At 40.9% G+C, this 18,183-nt stretch overlaps 1 protein-coding gene across 4 annotated transcripts in view; it reads right to left on the bottom strand.

The window, feature by feature from the left end:
• Positions 1–18,183, bottom strand: part of ARHGEF7 (Rho guanine nucleotide exchange factor 7) — a 951,496-nt gene that overhangs the window by 832,229 nt on the left and 101,084 nt on the right. For 2 of the 4 annotated variants that reach the window (XM_078657529.1, XM_078657528.1), the window contains exon 2: positions 14,394–14,477. In XM_078657529.1, coding sequence (XP_078513655.1) covers positions 14,394–14,477 — 84 coding nt within the window. Of the gene's footprint in view, positions 1–7,202; positions 7,306–14,393; positions 14,478–18,183 lie in introns of those variants that run through there. The other 2 variants (XM_078657531.1, XM_078657530.1) reach the window with 2 other exon arrangements.

Here is an 18,183-nt window from a genome sequence, read left to right on the forward strand (position 1 = left end):
CGCTCCAAGCATGAACTGTATAAAACTGAAAAACGAGTTTCTTGAAGTCACATTAACCCCTTCACTGCGGCGGCTATTCCGCCGCAGTGCTAAGGGGGCGGGGCGGCCGCATGCTGGTGACGGAACCGCTCCGTCACCAGCGTCGGTTGAGCTGTGCTCATGACGGAGCGGTTCCGTCATGGCCCGCCCCGCTCAATAGAACCCTCAGCGCAGGCGCGTAATTCGCGCCGCGCATGAGCGTTCTATCGAGCGGGGCGGGCCATGACGGAACCGCTCCGTCATCAGCACAGCGCACCCGCAGCTGATGACGGAGCGGTTCCGTCATCAGCGTGCAAGGGGTTAAAAGTAGTGACGGATAGTAGTGGCTGTCAACAGGTCATCCACTGCATTCAAGAGGCTAAACACACGTGACCATTCTGTCTTAGCCTACATCTGCTCTGACACTTCACTTAAGACCTCTGGCAGTGACCTCTTGGTTCTTCTCTTATCTCTCTTGCCATACATATCTCGTTCAAGTCTATAAAATGAATAGACATATTAGTATTTACCATGATATTCACCTTGTTGGGGCCCCTAGACTAATTGCTCCTACCGTCACCACAAGTGGGATTTTCCTTTTTTCAGAAACACAAGTATGACCTTTTACTTTACAGCTATCTCATGTTTAAAAGGCCCAGAAGAGTAACATTTGAGAGAATGTTTTGCTGCCCTGGGCTGCTGATGGGCAGTCTTTTGCTTTTCGAGGGAAACAGAGTGTCTACATTGTGAATAAACCAAATATACATAGCTTCATGTTGTTAAATAACTAAAAAAACGAAGATATCGGTGTTTGTTGTAGGAAAAATGAGCAAATAAAATGCCACAAAATTGCCGCTATATTTCCATTTTTGTGCCGCTAAATTTCCATTTTTGTGCCACTAAATTTGCCAATCCATGCCGCTATATCCTGGGGGGTCTGCTTACTATAAAAGCCCTGATGAAGTTCAATGACAATTGAACGAAACGCGTTTGCTGGATGGATGCTGTACATTGATGCAGAGACTTTGATCTTTTCTAATAAAGGGGAAACCTGATAGGAACATTTGTCCGTATATATTGTATTATTGATTCTTAGAAGAGAAGCTCAGTGGTGTACCATTCCAAATATTCATGAGTGGTGGATATTAGTCAGTTATTTGGAGTGAGAAGGATAGCGGAGGGATAGAAGAGGGAAAAGGGTTTGCATTTATACAGCGCATGTTAACCATGATGGGGTGTCGAAGCGCTTTTTTTTTTACGAGTAGCATGCCACTCCGCAACCCATAAAAGATTAGTGTTGAAAATTTGTACACAAAAATATGAAAGTAATTTGAGTGGTGGATATGTTATTCAGTTATTTAGGGTAATATCCACATTACTTTTCAGTAATCTTTGTTAGTAACTACGAAATTCCCATCTAGTTCAAGACCTGGGAACTTCCATCCATCCTACTAAAAGGGTGTGTGGGAACGGAAGTTCTGGGATTATTAGTCAACCTAGAAGGCACTCTATGTGTGGGGGGGGCAGTTCTTCACTTGCTTTCTACGTGGAGGATTTTGCATGTGCTGCGAAAAATATTATTTAAAACGGAATGGCCTTACATATTGCCCATAGCATACCATTAGTTGTTTTCGTTATAACTCATTTGCACTCTTTTGATTGGTTAGCTATTGCAGGCTTCTCTGCCCATCTTGTGTTAGATCCTCCCTAGAGCATGGACCAAGTATAAGTGTTCTTTCTTGTCTTTGTTCTTCTTCAACGTTTTGCAATGCACAATTTTTAATTTAGAAGCCTTCCAGTATTTTGATTTAGTTGTCACTCATTTGCAATCTTTCGACTGCGTAGCTCGCGTATGCTTCCCTTCCTTTCTTTCTTGCGATTGCTCCTCGCTGGAGCATGGTCCAAGTACATTTGTATTTCCTTGTCTTTGTTTGTCCTCGTTTTTTTGCAGAACACTTTTTTATTTTATAAGCGTTTCAGTATTATTTATGGAGGTGGAATATGCTTTCCTACTTTTAACACAAACAAAGACTCCTTATTAATGTGGTTTTCACACTATCTGACATCTCTATTGACGCTTTAGTTACTTCCACCCACAACTGTACAACTCGAAGCCACTCCACTACATACAATGCCACTCTATACCACTTTCCTTCACTCCACGCCACTCCAGTCTACTCTACGCCACTCCACTCAATGCCACCCCAAGCTATACCAATCTAATGTATGCCACTTTACTCTGCTAATCTATGTCCCTTGATGCCACGCCACATCCCTAACTTTTAGCCATGCCGCTATACAACATGGCAAAAAGACATTGGCAAAGCCAATAGCTCTCGCATAGGAGAAACTGATTGACTTTGCCAGTGCTTGTTAGGTGAAGGCAACAGATGTGCTTCTTTCAGATTGTTCTCCTTCATAGGGCTAGACCTTGACAATAATATAGCGCTGACCATTTTCCATTTGATTCTGGTAGTGGTTTTATATGGTCTGCAGATATGAAACTTAAACACCAAACATTGATTTCATTATTGCCAACTAGAATTTGAGAAGGATAGGCACAGATAACAAATAGGGACTGCCAATGAAAGGGGTGTGCGAGTATGGCGTGAAACTCATCTCACTTCTGAGCAGCACTACTATTGATTAGGTAGTACTTCTTGTAAAACACATAGGAAGTTTTATGTTAGGTCAGGGGACAAAAGGATTGACTGCAATCATGTATGTACCCTCAAAAAGTAAAACAAAGGAGACCTGTACACACAAATTAAGAATACAGCTGAAGGACACTAAGACTTTGAATTTGGGTTTGTGGGAATGGGAATACACCGTTTATCAATATCATCTTACAACACTACACTGTCTTCCTCCTGTAACTTCCTGCTCCTCTACAGTCCTCCACCTAGTAAGGCAACATTCCCAGATGCACTGCTAGACACAGTTTCAAACCTGATAACACTACAATCCAACCTATGCATCTTGGGTGACGGCAACATTTGGTATGACAAACCAAATATGCCCCATCCAAAAACAATCATCACTGGCCTAGAAGTACTGAACCTGCTTCCGATTGTCCACGAACCCACACATATTGCTTGACACATCCTAGATGTCATAATTGCTACAACAGAACTAGCAATCTTTTAAACGAGGACTCCGGTCACATGGTCAGAGCACCATTTGCTTGCCTTCCAACATAAAACAACACTAAGCGATGCACCTAAAACAACCTTCCATACATCCACCTATCGGCCGTGGAACAATCTCAATTTGGAACACTTAGAAACACAACTAACATCCAGTAGAGATCTAGAAACAAATTTTGTTAAAAAACTATGAGTGGCTACAGGAAGCTTTTGATATCCTGATACCACTAAAAACCAAACAATAGAACAAAATAAAAACAAGCACCTTGGAGAAATACAGAAATAAAACAACAAATTAGAAGGCTGCAACGTGTCTGGCTCAAAACAAACACCAACCAAGACAAACTTAACCTACAGAAAATTAACAGATTGTACAAGTCAGCTCTCAAAAAAAGCGAAGAAAAAATACTATTCGGACAGATTCAAAATACTAAATGTGCAAACAAAGAATTATATAGATTTCACAATAAATGTGGTAAACCAAATTGCCTAGAAGCAGCTCATCCCATTACTCAACAGTTCACAGACAAACTGGCAAATCATTACAAGGACAAAGCAGACACGGACTCATGCCTAAAATATGGTCAAAGCATCAGTAATAACCCTTTTCCAAAGCTACAATCCAAGAATACTCTAACTCAGCCTCTCAGTTCCTTCCAACCGATTTCAGACAATGAATTTATGGACCTGGTCAAAGCAAGAAGGCCTGCCGGCAGCTCTTCTGACCCTTGTCCACCGCAAACCTTCAAGACAATTCTTGTAACGATCTCTGCTGCCACTCCAGTAAGGAGAATCATCAACAAATCCTTAACTGTCGGAATATTGACAGAAGAACTCAAAAAGTCATACATACGCCCATTACTGAAGAAAACAAACTTGGACCCGCTGAACCCAGACAACTATAGACCGATTTCAAAACGGACCTTAACTTGGCATACTGATAGAAAGAACAGCTTTTGCCCAGATGTCACAATTCATTGAAGAGAATGCCATACTTGCAAACTTCCAAACAGGATTCCGTCCAGGAAGAGGAACAGAACCTGCCCTCCTTGCCATCTGGGATGACCCAAAGAACACAGTTGAAAACAACAGGGTTGCTGCACTACTTCTCTAGGACCTCCTGGCTTCCTTTGACGAGGTTGATCATGACACTCTGCTACAAAGACGCTACAAAGACGTCATAGAGGTGACACCGCTAGACCGGATTGTGTCCTACCTTCGCAACAGAACTAATGTCATCCATACCCCACCTTTCTCATCCAAACCGTATTTAAAAAAAGAAGGGGTCCCTCAAGGCTCTATTATCGCCCATGCTTTTCAACATCTACATGAAGTCATTACCGGCACTGATCAATCAATTTCACCTCACATGCTATAACTATGCAGATGACGCGCAAATACGCCTTCGACTGGAATGCTCCAAAGACCTCGGAAACTCACCAATTTTCAGTTGTCTGAGAGCAGTGGATCAATGGATAACGTGAAGCCATCTCAAACTGAATCCTTTCAAAAATGGAAACACTCATGTGTGGGATTGGAAACATTATGACCTGCTCACCGCGTGGCCGATGATCTGGGAATACCGCCTAAAACATCAAAGGAAGTAAGAAACCTCTGAATGACCATGGACTCCAAGCTATTGATGAATGCCCAATTGGACAACCTAGCCAGATAAAGCTTTGTTACTATAAAAACGCTGCAACAAATCTTCCTCCCTTTGGGATTTCCACACAAGGTCCACACTACCATCTCCCTTGTTTTGTCCAAACTGGATTACGCCAATAGCCTCTATCACAGATCACCTTTAACAACCATAAAAAGACTACAAAGAATTCAGAACTCTGCTGCCAGACTACTCTTAGATATAAAACCACAAGAACATATCTCACCTCCCTTGAAAGCCCTGCATTGGTTACCGGTTGCCAGAAGATCCCCGCTCAAGCTGCTTTGTATCACCCACAAAGCAATACATGGAACGAGACCACTCTTCATCAGGAATAAAATCACCTAACACATTCAACAAAGGAATCTCCGCTCTAGAGTGGTACCTCACCTCAAAATCCCAAGATAAAAGAAAAAACAATGGGTCGAACGTCATTCTCTGTTCAAGCAGCCAAACTATGGAACACTTTACCCCCAACATAAGATCCACAGATAACCACCTTATCTTCAGAAAACTACTCAACAATTGGCTCTTCCCCACATACCCACCATACACAAACAGACAGAAACAGACAGCATATCTCTCTGTATATAAGCATTTATTTGTACTATAGATATGTACCTATATGTTTATTGCTGTGTATAAGTGTAGATTACTTATGTTTAAAAACAAATGATTATATCTATTCATTAGTTCTGCTTAACAAATGTACATCTTACTGATTACATTATTCTACATTGTTAACATGTATATAAGTGACTGATAAACAAGTGAATCTTTTTATCATAACTATTTAGCTGCAATTATTCACTATTGATCTACTATATATATATATATATATATATATATATATATATATAACAACTTTAAAGTAGACACTTTGAAAATAGGAGTTTATTTAATGCATCGTTAGTCTACATATACTACCTTCCTTTATGCATTTATATACCTTCCATGTACTTATGGATCTATATCTTTATTACTTTTGGATCTATATGTTTCTTACTTTTACTTAATTATTACTTTTCTTCTAATTCAGCATATACAATGCACTACCCTATTTTTCACCCTATACCTCTCTCAATATATCCTCTAGCTCAACTCATCTCAATCCTCTTTCTACTACTCTTTCCAATGCACTACCCTATTTCTCAACCTATACCTCGATCAATATATCCATTACCTTCACTTTCTCATTCCACCCAAACCCCATACCACTACTATGATCTACAAAATTACCCCTTTGAGACTCTTCCCTACTCCACCCCTCCTTGCATCATCTCATACCTTTTTTTTTACTATTCCGATCCCCAAAACAAGCCTTTCTAAACCCTCTCTCTGACTCCTCCCTTTCCACCTCCCTTTTACTCATCCCAAGCCTGCTCCTACAGCTACGAGCGCCAAAAAAATTAATCAAATTATAAATCCTTTCCTTCGATCCGCCCACTATCCATTTCAATCTAAATAACAGACAGTAGCATGCTACTCGCCGAAAAAGCGCTTTGACGCCTCATCAGGGGTAGTAAGCGCTATATAAAAGCAATTAAAATACAATATCCAATCAAGCCGCTAAACCCCAATTCATTGGTTTTGTCCGAAAAATGTCCCTTTGAACAATTATCATTGCTTCAAAATATAATCTGCTTGCATTCTAATGTTGTTTAGTAGTGTGGTCAAATGGCAATTGTATTATTTATGCAAAGATAATGTAGTCAGAAAACATTCATTAAAAAAAATGCATTTTGTCAACGGTCTGAAACGTAGCAGCAGAAACCAACTAAAACATGTTCACAAACAAGAAACCACTATTGACCATTATCACAGTCAACAAATACACAATCTGAAACCCCCACGACTATATTCCATTCTCTGGTTTTGTACTGATTGGCAAGGCATGCGTTTTCAATAACACCGAAAAAGCAAATCAAGCTACACCTTAAGAACAGAGAAAAAATCTAGGCAATTTACCACAATGAAAGGAAGATTTACGGGCAGAAACTATCAAATGCAACGGATGGCCGCCTCTTCCTAACATCCCTGCCCGCTCAAAAAAAACTATACAAAGCGCAATTTAAATCTGTCTATGACAACATCGGGTTTCATTCAGCCAAAGACAAATATGTGTCTATTAATGACAGCAGGTCACATGGTCATTAGGAACTGTTCCCATTTAATAGTTCCTGCGCAGATTTCAAGACATACATTCAAAAATAATATAATGTGAAAGACAAACGGCTCGGGGAATTCTGGGACCCTTTCTTTGCTTCATAGAAATTGAGTCCTTATTTCATCCATTGCGGGAAGAATCAAGGACTTAAAATTATATGAATATAAATATTCAATACGCTTAAATTGACCACTTGGTCAATACTTACACAAACCGCCAATAAACTCAGCCTAATGTCTGATCCCAGTTATTGATCTTTTAATGGACGACATTTGCCCCTAATTCCAGTACTTCCGGGTCGTATGAAAGCCAATCTCAGGACAGAATTTATCCTGGGAGTCATCTGAGGTTGGGCGGGAGTGCTGATATGTAAACTACCCCGGGATTGGACTGTTGGTAAAAACTCAACCAATCCTAATGCGCAGTGCAGACCTCGGCGATGCTCATTGGCTGTAGAGTTCCTGTACTCCTGAATGGTAAAAGAAAGAAACACTGCCGAGCTGCAATGCTGGAAGCTGGATATCGGCTAGTCACGGCTACTGAGGTGCTGAAGTGAGTTCGTGTCGAAGGCGACCGGGCTAGTAAAGCTTCAGTAGGTAACGCTACGGCAAGGCTGTGTGTGGGTCTGAGGGGGCAGGTCGTACCACAGTGGAGGCATTGGCAGTTCGGTAATATCTGAGTGGTTCAGATGATTCGCGGCGATGACGAACGGGTCACTGCCGGACTTGGGGCTGGCGTGCCCGGCGGACGATCAAAGAGGAAGATTTGCAAGTCTGTAATACCACGGTTTAGAATAATGATTAATTCACTGGAAATGCCATCATATGATCTCGGCTTGACAACACGATCCCAGAAAGTACCACCTTGGGACACAGATCAGAGAAAATCACTGTGGTATTCGACCCTAGTGACACCCTGGCTTGGGAAATAACATATGTGAGTGGGTTTTAAGGAACTTAACTGAACAATACTACGTGCAACCTAACCTGTAAGGAAGTGTTGTCAGTTAACCGGAATATCGCTTTCGAAACCTGCACTTAAAGGACTGTTATGATTTAATAAACGTTGATAAAATTGTTTTCCAGGGCGGAAAAAAGGTTTCCCCTTATTAGAACAATTTCTGTAGTGGAAGCGCTTCTGGCACCGTTGATGCTTTCAGGAAAAGAACACTAATGTTTCGTGGCGCTTCGTAACTAAACAGACCAGTAGGATTAGGAAGGGGTGAACACTGAGCAGCTATAACATAATCCGTGTACACACAGATGTTACTGTGCTTCTTTTCTTCTAATCTATTTTAGAATGAGCTCTCCAGCACAGTGTTGCTTTGGCTGGAGGGGACTCATTTAAGGGGAGTTCAATACTGCTCGGTGAAGAGGCTGTGAGGAGTCGCCTTGGATCTGTCCAGCGCCACCTTACTGTCATGGTTAATTTGAAGAAGCTGGAAATCGAGCACAAATGGATGGGATACAATAGACCGTTGAATCTGCCAAACTTAAGAAGTGAAAACCTAATCTAGATGACAATCGGTAAGAGTGTCACTGATAGCTTTGGCTCAGCTCAATGCAGTAAGGTCTCACCATAGTAACTGAGACATCTTAAGTGTATCGAGCAACACCTGCCCTAGGCACAGTTAGTACTTCAGTGCTTTATCAATTTTCATGTTGACGAGAGAGTGTCAATGCACGGAAGATAACTACAAAGACAGAGGATATAAGCCTGAATCAGTCACAGCCCTCAGCAGCACGCACCCAACAAGGGCCAATGGCAACGAGGCAGGCTGGTACATGACTGTGACAGATCGGATTGGCTAAAAGATGTATCTGTCACTATTGGATCGGCTTATCCTTGTAGGATGGACCAGCTGTTTACAGCTCAGAGCTGCGCGCGCAAGACTCCTCTTGGAAGACATTTGAAATCGGATTAGTCAATTGCGGCAGCCCTTAAAAAGCCATAGGAAGAGAATGTAAATTGGGTAAGCATGAATAATCCCTAACAAGTGGTATACTACCACTTAAATCTGTAGGGTTTAAGTGTTACTCACGTTTCTGGGCTTAGGTGGAGTCGCTGACTGACACAGGGAGCAGCAGCCCTGTTCGGCATATATAGCATGTTTGTCTTTTAAAGACACCGGATACTCCATGTGGTATGTACCAATGGCAGTCCCACCTGCAGCAGCTGCCCATATTTTTGGGCGAAGGAGGAGGAGGTTTTCCCAGTGCTACACCTCGAGTAAGGTGGTGGTGATGCCTTCAGGGTTTACCCTCCGTGGCAGTGTGGTAGACCTGTGTTCCATCATGGGTGGTTGGGAGACTGTCTACTAGTCTGCCCAAGCGTGTCTGTAAATGTACAGGCATGGCATGTTAATCAGTGGACTAGCAGTGGCAGGGCTAAAACTAGCAGGAGTACACGCTTATGGTCTGGGCCTGAGGAAACGATGGGAAGGAGCTCTCCTCAGACAGTTATACTATCTCAGGAGGCAGACACAGGCATTGCATCACACAGTCTGTCACCGTCTCCGAATCAGTCACAAAGGCAGATAGCCAATTCGGATACAATAATATAAATTGTGCATGTGGCTTGCCAAATAGAGCCAGTGCTTGAAGCCTACACTGTAGATAGAGTATGTCTCAAGAGACCGCATGTGCTGCCTAAGCGAGACCTAAGAAAGGACCTGATGTATGAATGTTTTTAATGGCCACAAACCCTCCGATTTGATAAATCTGGTGTAAAGTCCTAAACCCATTTAATGATTCAAAAACGTTTTTCTGAATTGTTAAATGTGTTTAGAAATGTATATCAATTCACAATTTGTAAGGGAGTGCTATGGGACCTCCCTTTCAAATTGGAAGTATCCTATTTATTAATGGTTTACAACTGCTATTCCGGTTGCAAACCCTTGAAAAGGTAACCCATCCCATGTTGGGGTAGTTAATGATTAGCAGAGGGGAAGACCATCCCTCCCTCGGACCACTTCCCCTTTGTGAATCATGGTGGCAGCTTCAGGTGGAGTAGGCGGTGATCGAGGGGACCACAGTTAACTCTTGATGCAGTTTTTCAAAACTGACTTTGTTTTTGTTTTTTTAAAGAAGGCCCAGTTTCCCTTAAGAAACTGGGAGGGCTTTAAAAAATATTTTGAAATGCATTCACAGGGGTGGTGATCTGCTGTCCTTTGCAGGCCACCTCCCGAGTGAAGTTAGCTAATAAGAGAGTAATATTTTGCTACCAGCCTACTGATTATTAATTTGGCAAGTCATTCTGCGATCCTCTTTGAATCGTTATTTTACTTCCAGATATATTAAATAGATAGATCAGTTAAAAAAAATAACTAGTCGCAAAAAGTTGGTGCGCAATTTGCAACAGTTTTTTTGTGATCAGTACATTAGTAGCTCTCGTCCTTAATTACGAGTTTTAGTTGTATATTTTACTGGCTACGTTCAGGAATAAAACAATGTCAAATTCAAAGTCAGGAGAAGGTGCAATAGAGCAATACCCATACCAGTTATTAAAGTAATCAAATGTGCCAGTGTCCGATGTGGAGGCAGTCAATGATGATAATTAATTTTCAGAGGGTCCATTCATTACGTAGACTCTTTTTCCAGAGTGCTTTGTCAAATACAGACACCGTGGCATAACTAAGTGTTCGGAAAACAATTACGAGGACTGGTGAAGGATATATATTTTTCAACTGCATCCGTAGTAGTGTTGTATCTACTACACACATGAATCGAGATCAGAGCTGGTCAGAAACGCTCCAGTCAGGGCCAAGATGGCAACAATTTTGTCAATTTTCCTATCAGACAGATTTAGCCAAAGTAAGCTGTCCCTTGATTAATATTTTAAACATTTCTACTTTGTTGTATTACAGCAAAAGCCTTTTAGTTACTGTCAATCACACGTAATGCATTTGTGCTTGTCTTCCATTATTTATACTGAATTCGTAGGGTACAGTGTGCGGACTTTCTTCTTCTACTACCATTCGCTTATAGCTCAGGTTAGCAACTGCCAAAGTAGCTACATGGCACACAGGCTCTTTGACTGTTCTTATGTGCCAACTGCCTTATTGCACTATTTCAAGTGTGGTGTACAGAATTGTTTACTCAGGCAGAGTGCTCTTAACGTGCTTCTCTCCCCCATTTGCATTAAACACATATTGATTACTTTTGAGTTAGCAGCCTATAGTATCTATTATGGTGTGAACTGTTGGAAAATGGCACAATGTCAACCATCTACATTTGGTTTTGCAGTTCACTCGCAATAAGTATTTCTTAATGATAGGAGACCTTTGGTGCTCATTACGTAAACATCTATGCTCCTGCGGCTGCATGAAAGTATCATATATATCCACACCAATAAACCTAGCAGTCCATACCAACATAGCTTATTGTGTTAATTGCACGCAACACCTTTTCAACAATGCACTGCGAATGGCCTCCAGGAATCCGATGCTTTCAGAGCACTTAACAACTGCAAGAGTGGGACGAAGTGCTAACTAAATAATACCACTGTACTACTCTGGAAAGCTCTCTGAGCCTCGCCAGGAACTTTGGAAAGCTCTATGTAAAAACCAATACAATTCACCCAAAATATTCTTGCTGCAAGCAGATGAAGACCTATAGGATGGATGTTTCTCAGTTGGTAGTATGTATTGAACAAGAAAAACATTCTATTACATGTACTTTTGTTGATGCAATTCACTTCCATTTATGGCCTGACCTATACTTTTATAGACTTTTGTGATGTTGTTCCAAAGACCGCTTCTGCAATTGCTGAGCTGAATAGAAGATAACACTACGTGGCTTGAAATGCAAACATTATCCTATAGTGTAGCAACAATGCAAATGGGAAAATTTGACAACATTATTCTATTTTTCAGCTATTGAAAGAAGTCAATGGAGATATTCTTTCAGCAAATTGCCCTGCCTACGTCATAAATAATTGTGTTAAGTCAACCACTGATGGCCTTTTTTATTGATGTCGGAAGCATTTATTTTTTAAAGTCTACAGCCATTTCTCTTAGGCAAAACGAACACACGAACGACAATTTTCTCTTTTGCAGGCGTGTCAGCCATTGTTCGGACATGTTCCCATCTATTGGCTCGCCTTGTTTCCAGCAATTAATGGAACACTGCATGGATGGGCAGAAGTGAAACCTAATTTTCTGAGTTTAGGCCAAGACAAAATACCAGCACTTACATGGGATTTTTTAGGACTTAAATGTGAGGAGAAGTACACTGTGTCAGCGGGGGAGTGTACCTGTTCACAACACCAATACTGTTTTCTTATTATCCTGCAGCTTCTGATTAATGAGTTGAGTTTGAATGATATTCCATCAATCTCCAGAACACCGTGTAACAATTTAAAGGTCAAGATGGAAAGCCAATATTTTAATTGTCTAGTGCAAAATGCTATTCATTCTGTTGATTGCTATAGGCAGAAGGAATCAGAATTATTTGTTTGTAAGTTCTTTTGAGCATTTTATGGCCTATGTGGAAAAGTGTTTTTTTTTGTTTTTGTTTTTTTGTTGGTGAGGCTTATTAATAATCAGTGTGAAAATAGTGCTAATGAAGGAAGATGATGACCTTCAACAACTGTGCAAAGCCACTGACACTTTAAACTCTTCCTATCGTCTGCAACTCACGCACTTATTAATGAGTACAGTTTAATAACTCATAGTTTACGAGTTATCAAAGGCAGTGATTTACCCAGTGCACCAACATGGTCCCGTTTTCTATTTTCCAAACTTGACACCCAGAGTTACCAATTTAAACAAACTCCCCTTCCCAAGGATGTAATGCAGCAAGTGAAAGAATATTTTCATAAATGAAATTTGAAATAGAGCAGTGTTGACATTAATAAAGATGAGCTTCAGGTACAATTTAACATGGAAGCTTTGCACCAAATTCTATTCCTTTTCCATAGGAAATGAAACCTTTCAGGGTTTTCACAGGCCTGACAAATATACACTTAAGGAATAACTAAAAGTAATATTCCTAGAAATCCAATTAAGTGGCTGTTCTCCTGGTAAGACAAGTCACTTGCACAATTATCATTTGGACTTATTGAATGTAAAGTTTATATGCAGTAGAAGGAGACATGAAGCACATACTAGTGTTCACCCTAATGAACTTCCTAAATAACAGCTAAAACTAAATCAGAAGCTTACAACTTCCCAAATTACCTTTGGGGCATGCCTCCTACATTGACATTCTTTTCACCCTCTCAGCAAGCCACAAGCTTCCCATAGATTTCAGTTGGTGAGGAAAATGTCATACCCAGGGAACTTGCCAAATATTGTGAATCTCTATTGACTTCACAGTTTTTCACTCCATTTGCCCCCCTCGGATACTCGCTTTGATGGATATACTTTAAGCAGGTCACCCAGGCCACAGCTAACACCCGAATTCCCCCATCATAGATCCAATTTGTTGATTTATTGCACTAGATTTTCTTGAAAATCACAGTTACTCTATAAACTGTGGTGCATCCTTTTATAGCCTGAGGTTCATCCTTTTAAAGCCTGAATTCTGGTCTCTGAACCATGTTTTCCAATCGTTCCAGGTCTACCATCTCAAAGTTCACCTTTTAAAAATAGGGGGATTGCTTCTGGTTTCATTGATGGCTACAGGGGCATAATCCTTTAACCACGCAATCTCTTATTTGCCATTCATGTCTCCTATCGTCCATGTTCGCTAAACCTTTTGTCGCAATTTTTCCCATATTTTCAACCCATAGACTAATGTTTTACAGTTATTGTCCAAAATTTAACCCCATTCCAGCTCACTATCTTCGATGAACTTGTGTAAATATTTTGCCATATGTTTCAAAGCATTTAACTCCTTTGTTAATAGTAAATCCTGCTCAGAGCATTATCGGTTGATTTACATTTTTGTTTCAGGTCAAATCCAGAGGCTGATTCAGAGTTTAGCAGACGAGTACTCCTTCACAAGTATGATTGTAATCCCGGCCGCCCTTTTAAAATTTACTAAAACTGCTCTTGTTATAAGGCAGACAGGATATCTGGTACTTTTGTGCCCGAGTACCCATCCGCCAGGCTCTAAACCAGGCCCCAAGTATTCTGTGGACAATGTAAAACACTCTTTAGAAAAACAAATATTTTCTTCATTCTTTTATTAACAAATAGCTGGATTGTGTTTGGTTTTTGCTCAGAGACACAATATAGCAACCCATATTTACCACCTCTTAAAATAGTTCTGTTGCCTACAGTCTAAAGGCAACTTTTCGTGGAGGAACCACGGCCAGCTTGGATCCCGGGTATCACTGCTTTGAGGAGTATATCCCTAGTACACATAACAAATTGATTGCTGGTGCAGTGCAACACTACTACTGGATCAGGAGCAGTTGTAATGTCCCTTCAGATGCACAGATAAAGACCACTCACCTCCACCCGTAGGGTGCCACAGCCTCTCAGGAACTCGCGGATGTTACCCAGGCACTCATTGTCGGTCCGCGGCTCAGGGTAGACCTGGCAAGGGTAGAAGGAGAAATGAGGGTTAGCACAACAGGTCTAAAAGCAACACAGCTGTCTTTAAAATGGGAAGGGTTCTAGCCTCATGTAGGGGAGATACATGCTTCCAGCATATTAAAGCAAATATTTACATACAAATACATTTGGTTCACACCTGTTCGTTTTTTTTTTTCCGTTTAAAAAAAACTTTATTATGCATTTCATATTTTTTGGGAAAAAATGTATTCTTGAGTTTTTCCCATTTTTTTTTTCCCTCCCCGTCAAGCAGGACAGATTACAGAGATAGTTAACAAAAGAAAGAAAAAAACATTGTAAAAGAGACAGATCAAAACAGGTCAAAGCGGGTAAACTGTTACTACATCAGTCTCAAATAGTACAGATTAATAACATGAGAAATAAAAAAAACTTACACTATAATACATTCGATTGAATTTCATCCTCAATACCAGCAGAAAAAAATGATCATCATAAACCAAGAGTGGAAAAAAAATCTACTTTAACTGAACAGCTATTAACACTGAAACCAGACACAGTCTCAGTCCAGCTCCCCTTGAATCCAGTGCTGGACCGGCGCCCAGAGCTTCCTACCTAGGGCTCTTTTTTTACGACCCTTTGTTCTATAGATAGCCATTTCCATATGATACATAGCCAGGAGGCGAGTCCTCCACGCGAAAAAAGGAGGAGGATCTGGGCTAATCCATTCCTGTGTAATGCAAGCACGCATAATTGCCATAGATATAAAAATGAAAAAAAAATTTCCCCCTCTGACACTATTTCTGAGGATAATCCAATTAGAACTAATTCATCTGTCAGAGTAAGTGAAGAACCCAGCAAGAGTGATAAGAAAGTTTGAATTGCAGAGACAAACCGAGTTAGTTGAGGACAAGAAAAGAACATATGTGCTGCATCAGCGGCAAACAGACCACACCTACTACATGATGAACCCCTTGTTGATCCCCATTTAGCAATTTTTCGATGGCGTATAATATAAATCAAATAAAGCCATGTAATGTTGCGATCGTGATCTCCCAGTTATCAAAATAGTGTTGGCCAGGGCAATAGAGTGTTGGGGAGGGCAATAGATTCCTCTATCAGAATGTTATCATTGCCAAGCTTCACCGCCCATCTCTCTTGGTCAGTTGCTATATCGTCTGAAAATGATTAAAGTAATAGGTTATAAAAAAAATCTATTCTCCTTTTGCTATACAAGCTGTCAATAAGAGGAATCCTCTGAAGCCCAGACCTTTCTTGAGGGCCATAAAGTATTAAGCTATATATTTGCAGATACTTGTAATGATCAAAACTTGTAAGATTATATTTAGCCAACAACTCTGGAAAGGATATAAGATGATCATTTTGCCATAAATCGCCCACACACTGAATACCAGAATTCCGCCATCTAACCATTATAGGATCTCTAAAGATCGAGGGGAAAATAATGGATGAAAGGGGTGTATACAATGACATTTTTTGAATCCCTAAGTAGCGCCTAATCTGCTTCCATACCGCAATCGCCGCTTTCAAAATCTTGAACTTAGTTTTTTTGAAGTAACTAGGCTCAACATTTTTTTAAAAGGCAGCCGCAGGTCTCCACTCCCAATGCAAATTTGTATATTGATGGTGAGTGGCTCACTGGAATTCGGGCCTTCGCACCTATTATCAAAAGGGTAATAAACTGTAAAACTGAAGCAAAATAATAAAACAAAAAGTTTGGAATGCCCCACCCACCCCTTGTCTTTGGGAGGATCATCTTCTTGTAAGCTCTGCGCTGGCGCTTATACACCCAGATGAATCTAGCCGACATCTGTTCTAATTGCTTGAAACAGCTTGAGGGGAATTCGAGAGGGATTGTTCTGAACATATATAAACATTTCGTGAGTATAAGCATTTTAAAAACGTTATTTCTACCATATAAGGATAAGTGAAGATGATCTATGCGTTCCAATGAAAAATTCGCTTTTCGGGTGTACAAGAGGATGCGGGCCGATATATAGAATTTGGGTTTTGGTCAGATTTAATTTATAACCCGAGAGAGCACCGAACTGGGTCGCAAGCTGTTCTATCTTTGGTAGCGCCTTTACAATGTCGGTGGTAGTCACCGCAATGTCGTCTGTGTAAGCAAGAGCTCTATAGTTGATATTTGCAACATTCATGGGGGCTATATCATCCGCTTGGTTCAATTTATTTAAAAATATGTCAATGTACAGGGCAAACAAAAGTGGTGATGACGGACAGCCTTGACCTGTACCGCGAAGAATAGGAAACAAGGCAGACTTTTCCCCCCCCCAATTTTAATACAGGAAGTTGGTGAGTCGTACAATGCTTTTAATGCTGTGATCATCTGAGGGCCAAAGCCTTTCAATGAAAAAAGCTCCCAGAGGTACGGCCAGGCCACCGTGTGAAATGCCTTCTCTGCATCCAACAGGGTGATCCCAAGTGCCGTATTAGTCCCCTGGGCCCAGTCCATTAGAGCGATCACTCGCCGGACATGGTCCGCGGTATCGCGGTTAGGAATAAAGCCGTGCTGCCAGTGTGAAACCAATGCAGATATTATACCAGAAAGGCGAGAAGCTAAAAATTTTGAAAAAAACTTGCTATCTGCATTGATTAAGAAAATCGGCCTGTACGAGGCAGGATTGAGAGGGGGTTTGTCCTTTTTGAGGAAGGCCATTATTATCGATTGTCTCTAGGAGATTGGAGCCGTTCCTTTCTGGGCTTCCAGAAAAGTGGACAGCAAATCTTGTTTTAAAACCTTACGAAAAACTCTATAGAATTCCAGCGGTAAGCCGTCCGGGCCCACAGCTTTGCCGACGGCAAGAGAAAGAATAGCCGCCTCTGTTTCCTCCCACGTAATGTCTGCCTCCAGTAATGCCGCCTGAGCGGAAGTCCATTTAGTTAAAATGTCAGGAGAGATAAAATCTAGGATAGATTCCTCGGAGTACGATAATATGTCCTCATCATACAGTTTGCTATAAAACTGCCGAAAAACCTCCAAGATTTCTTCAGGCTGATGGTATATTTGACCCACCTCATCCTGAATGCTATTAATCGAATTATATACCTTTTTGCCTAATTTTTTGGGACAGGATCCGGCCAGAATTTTCCCCCACTTCATATATTTGTGAACGGAAAATTGCCACCTGTTCTGCAAGCTTGGCCGAAAAAATCTCATACAACTTAGATTTATGTATAGCAAGGGTAGCTTTAATATGATCGGTATCTTGAAAAGAATTAATGGCAGTAACTAATTTAGCTTCCCAGTCCGACACTGCCTTGTAGTACATGGCTAATGTGTTTCGGGCCTTTTTTTGCTTATGTATAGAAAAAGACAAGGTCTCTCCGCGCACCCCGGCTTTAAAAGAGTCCCAAACAGTTTGAATAGAGGCAGACCCTCGATTAAAATCAAAAAAATCCTCAATCCATTTATTCATATGCTCTATATATAATGGGTCCGCTAAAAGTTTCTGTTCCAATGACCATACTATCAGATCTAATGTCGAGCATAAGCCTGTTCTGATCTCTATCAAAATTGGATTATGGTCTGAGATTATTCGAGGGAATATCTCATAGCCGGTGTTACTTAAAAGACCAGAGGTGACAAAGAAATAATCCAGTCTGACAAATTTTTGGTGCGGTGCAGAAAAGAATGTAAAGCCTGGCGTAGGAGAATTCTTAACAAATCCGACATCGCATAGCCCAAATT

Source organism: Lissotriton helveticus, chromosome 8 (genome assembly GCF_964261635.1).
Source record: "Lissotriton helveticus chromosome 8, aLisHel1.1, whole genome shotgun sequence".
Classification (NCBI taxonomy): Eukaryota; Metazoa; Chordata; class Amphibia; order Caudata; family Salamandridae; genus Lissotriton; species Lissotriton helveticus.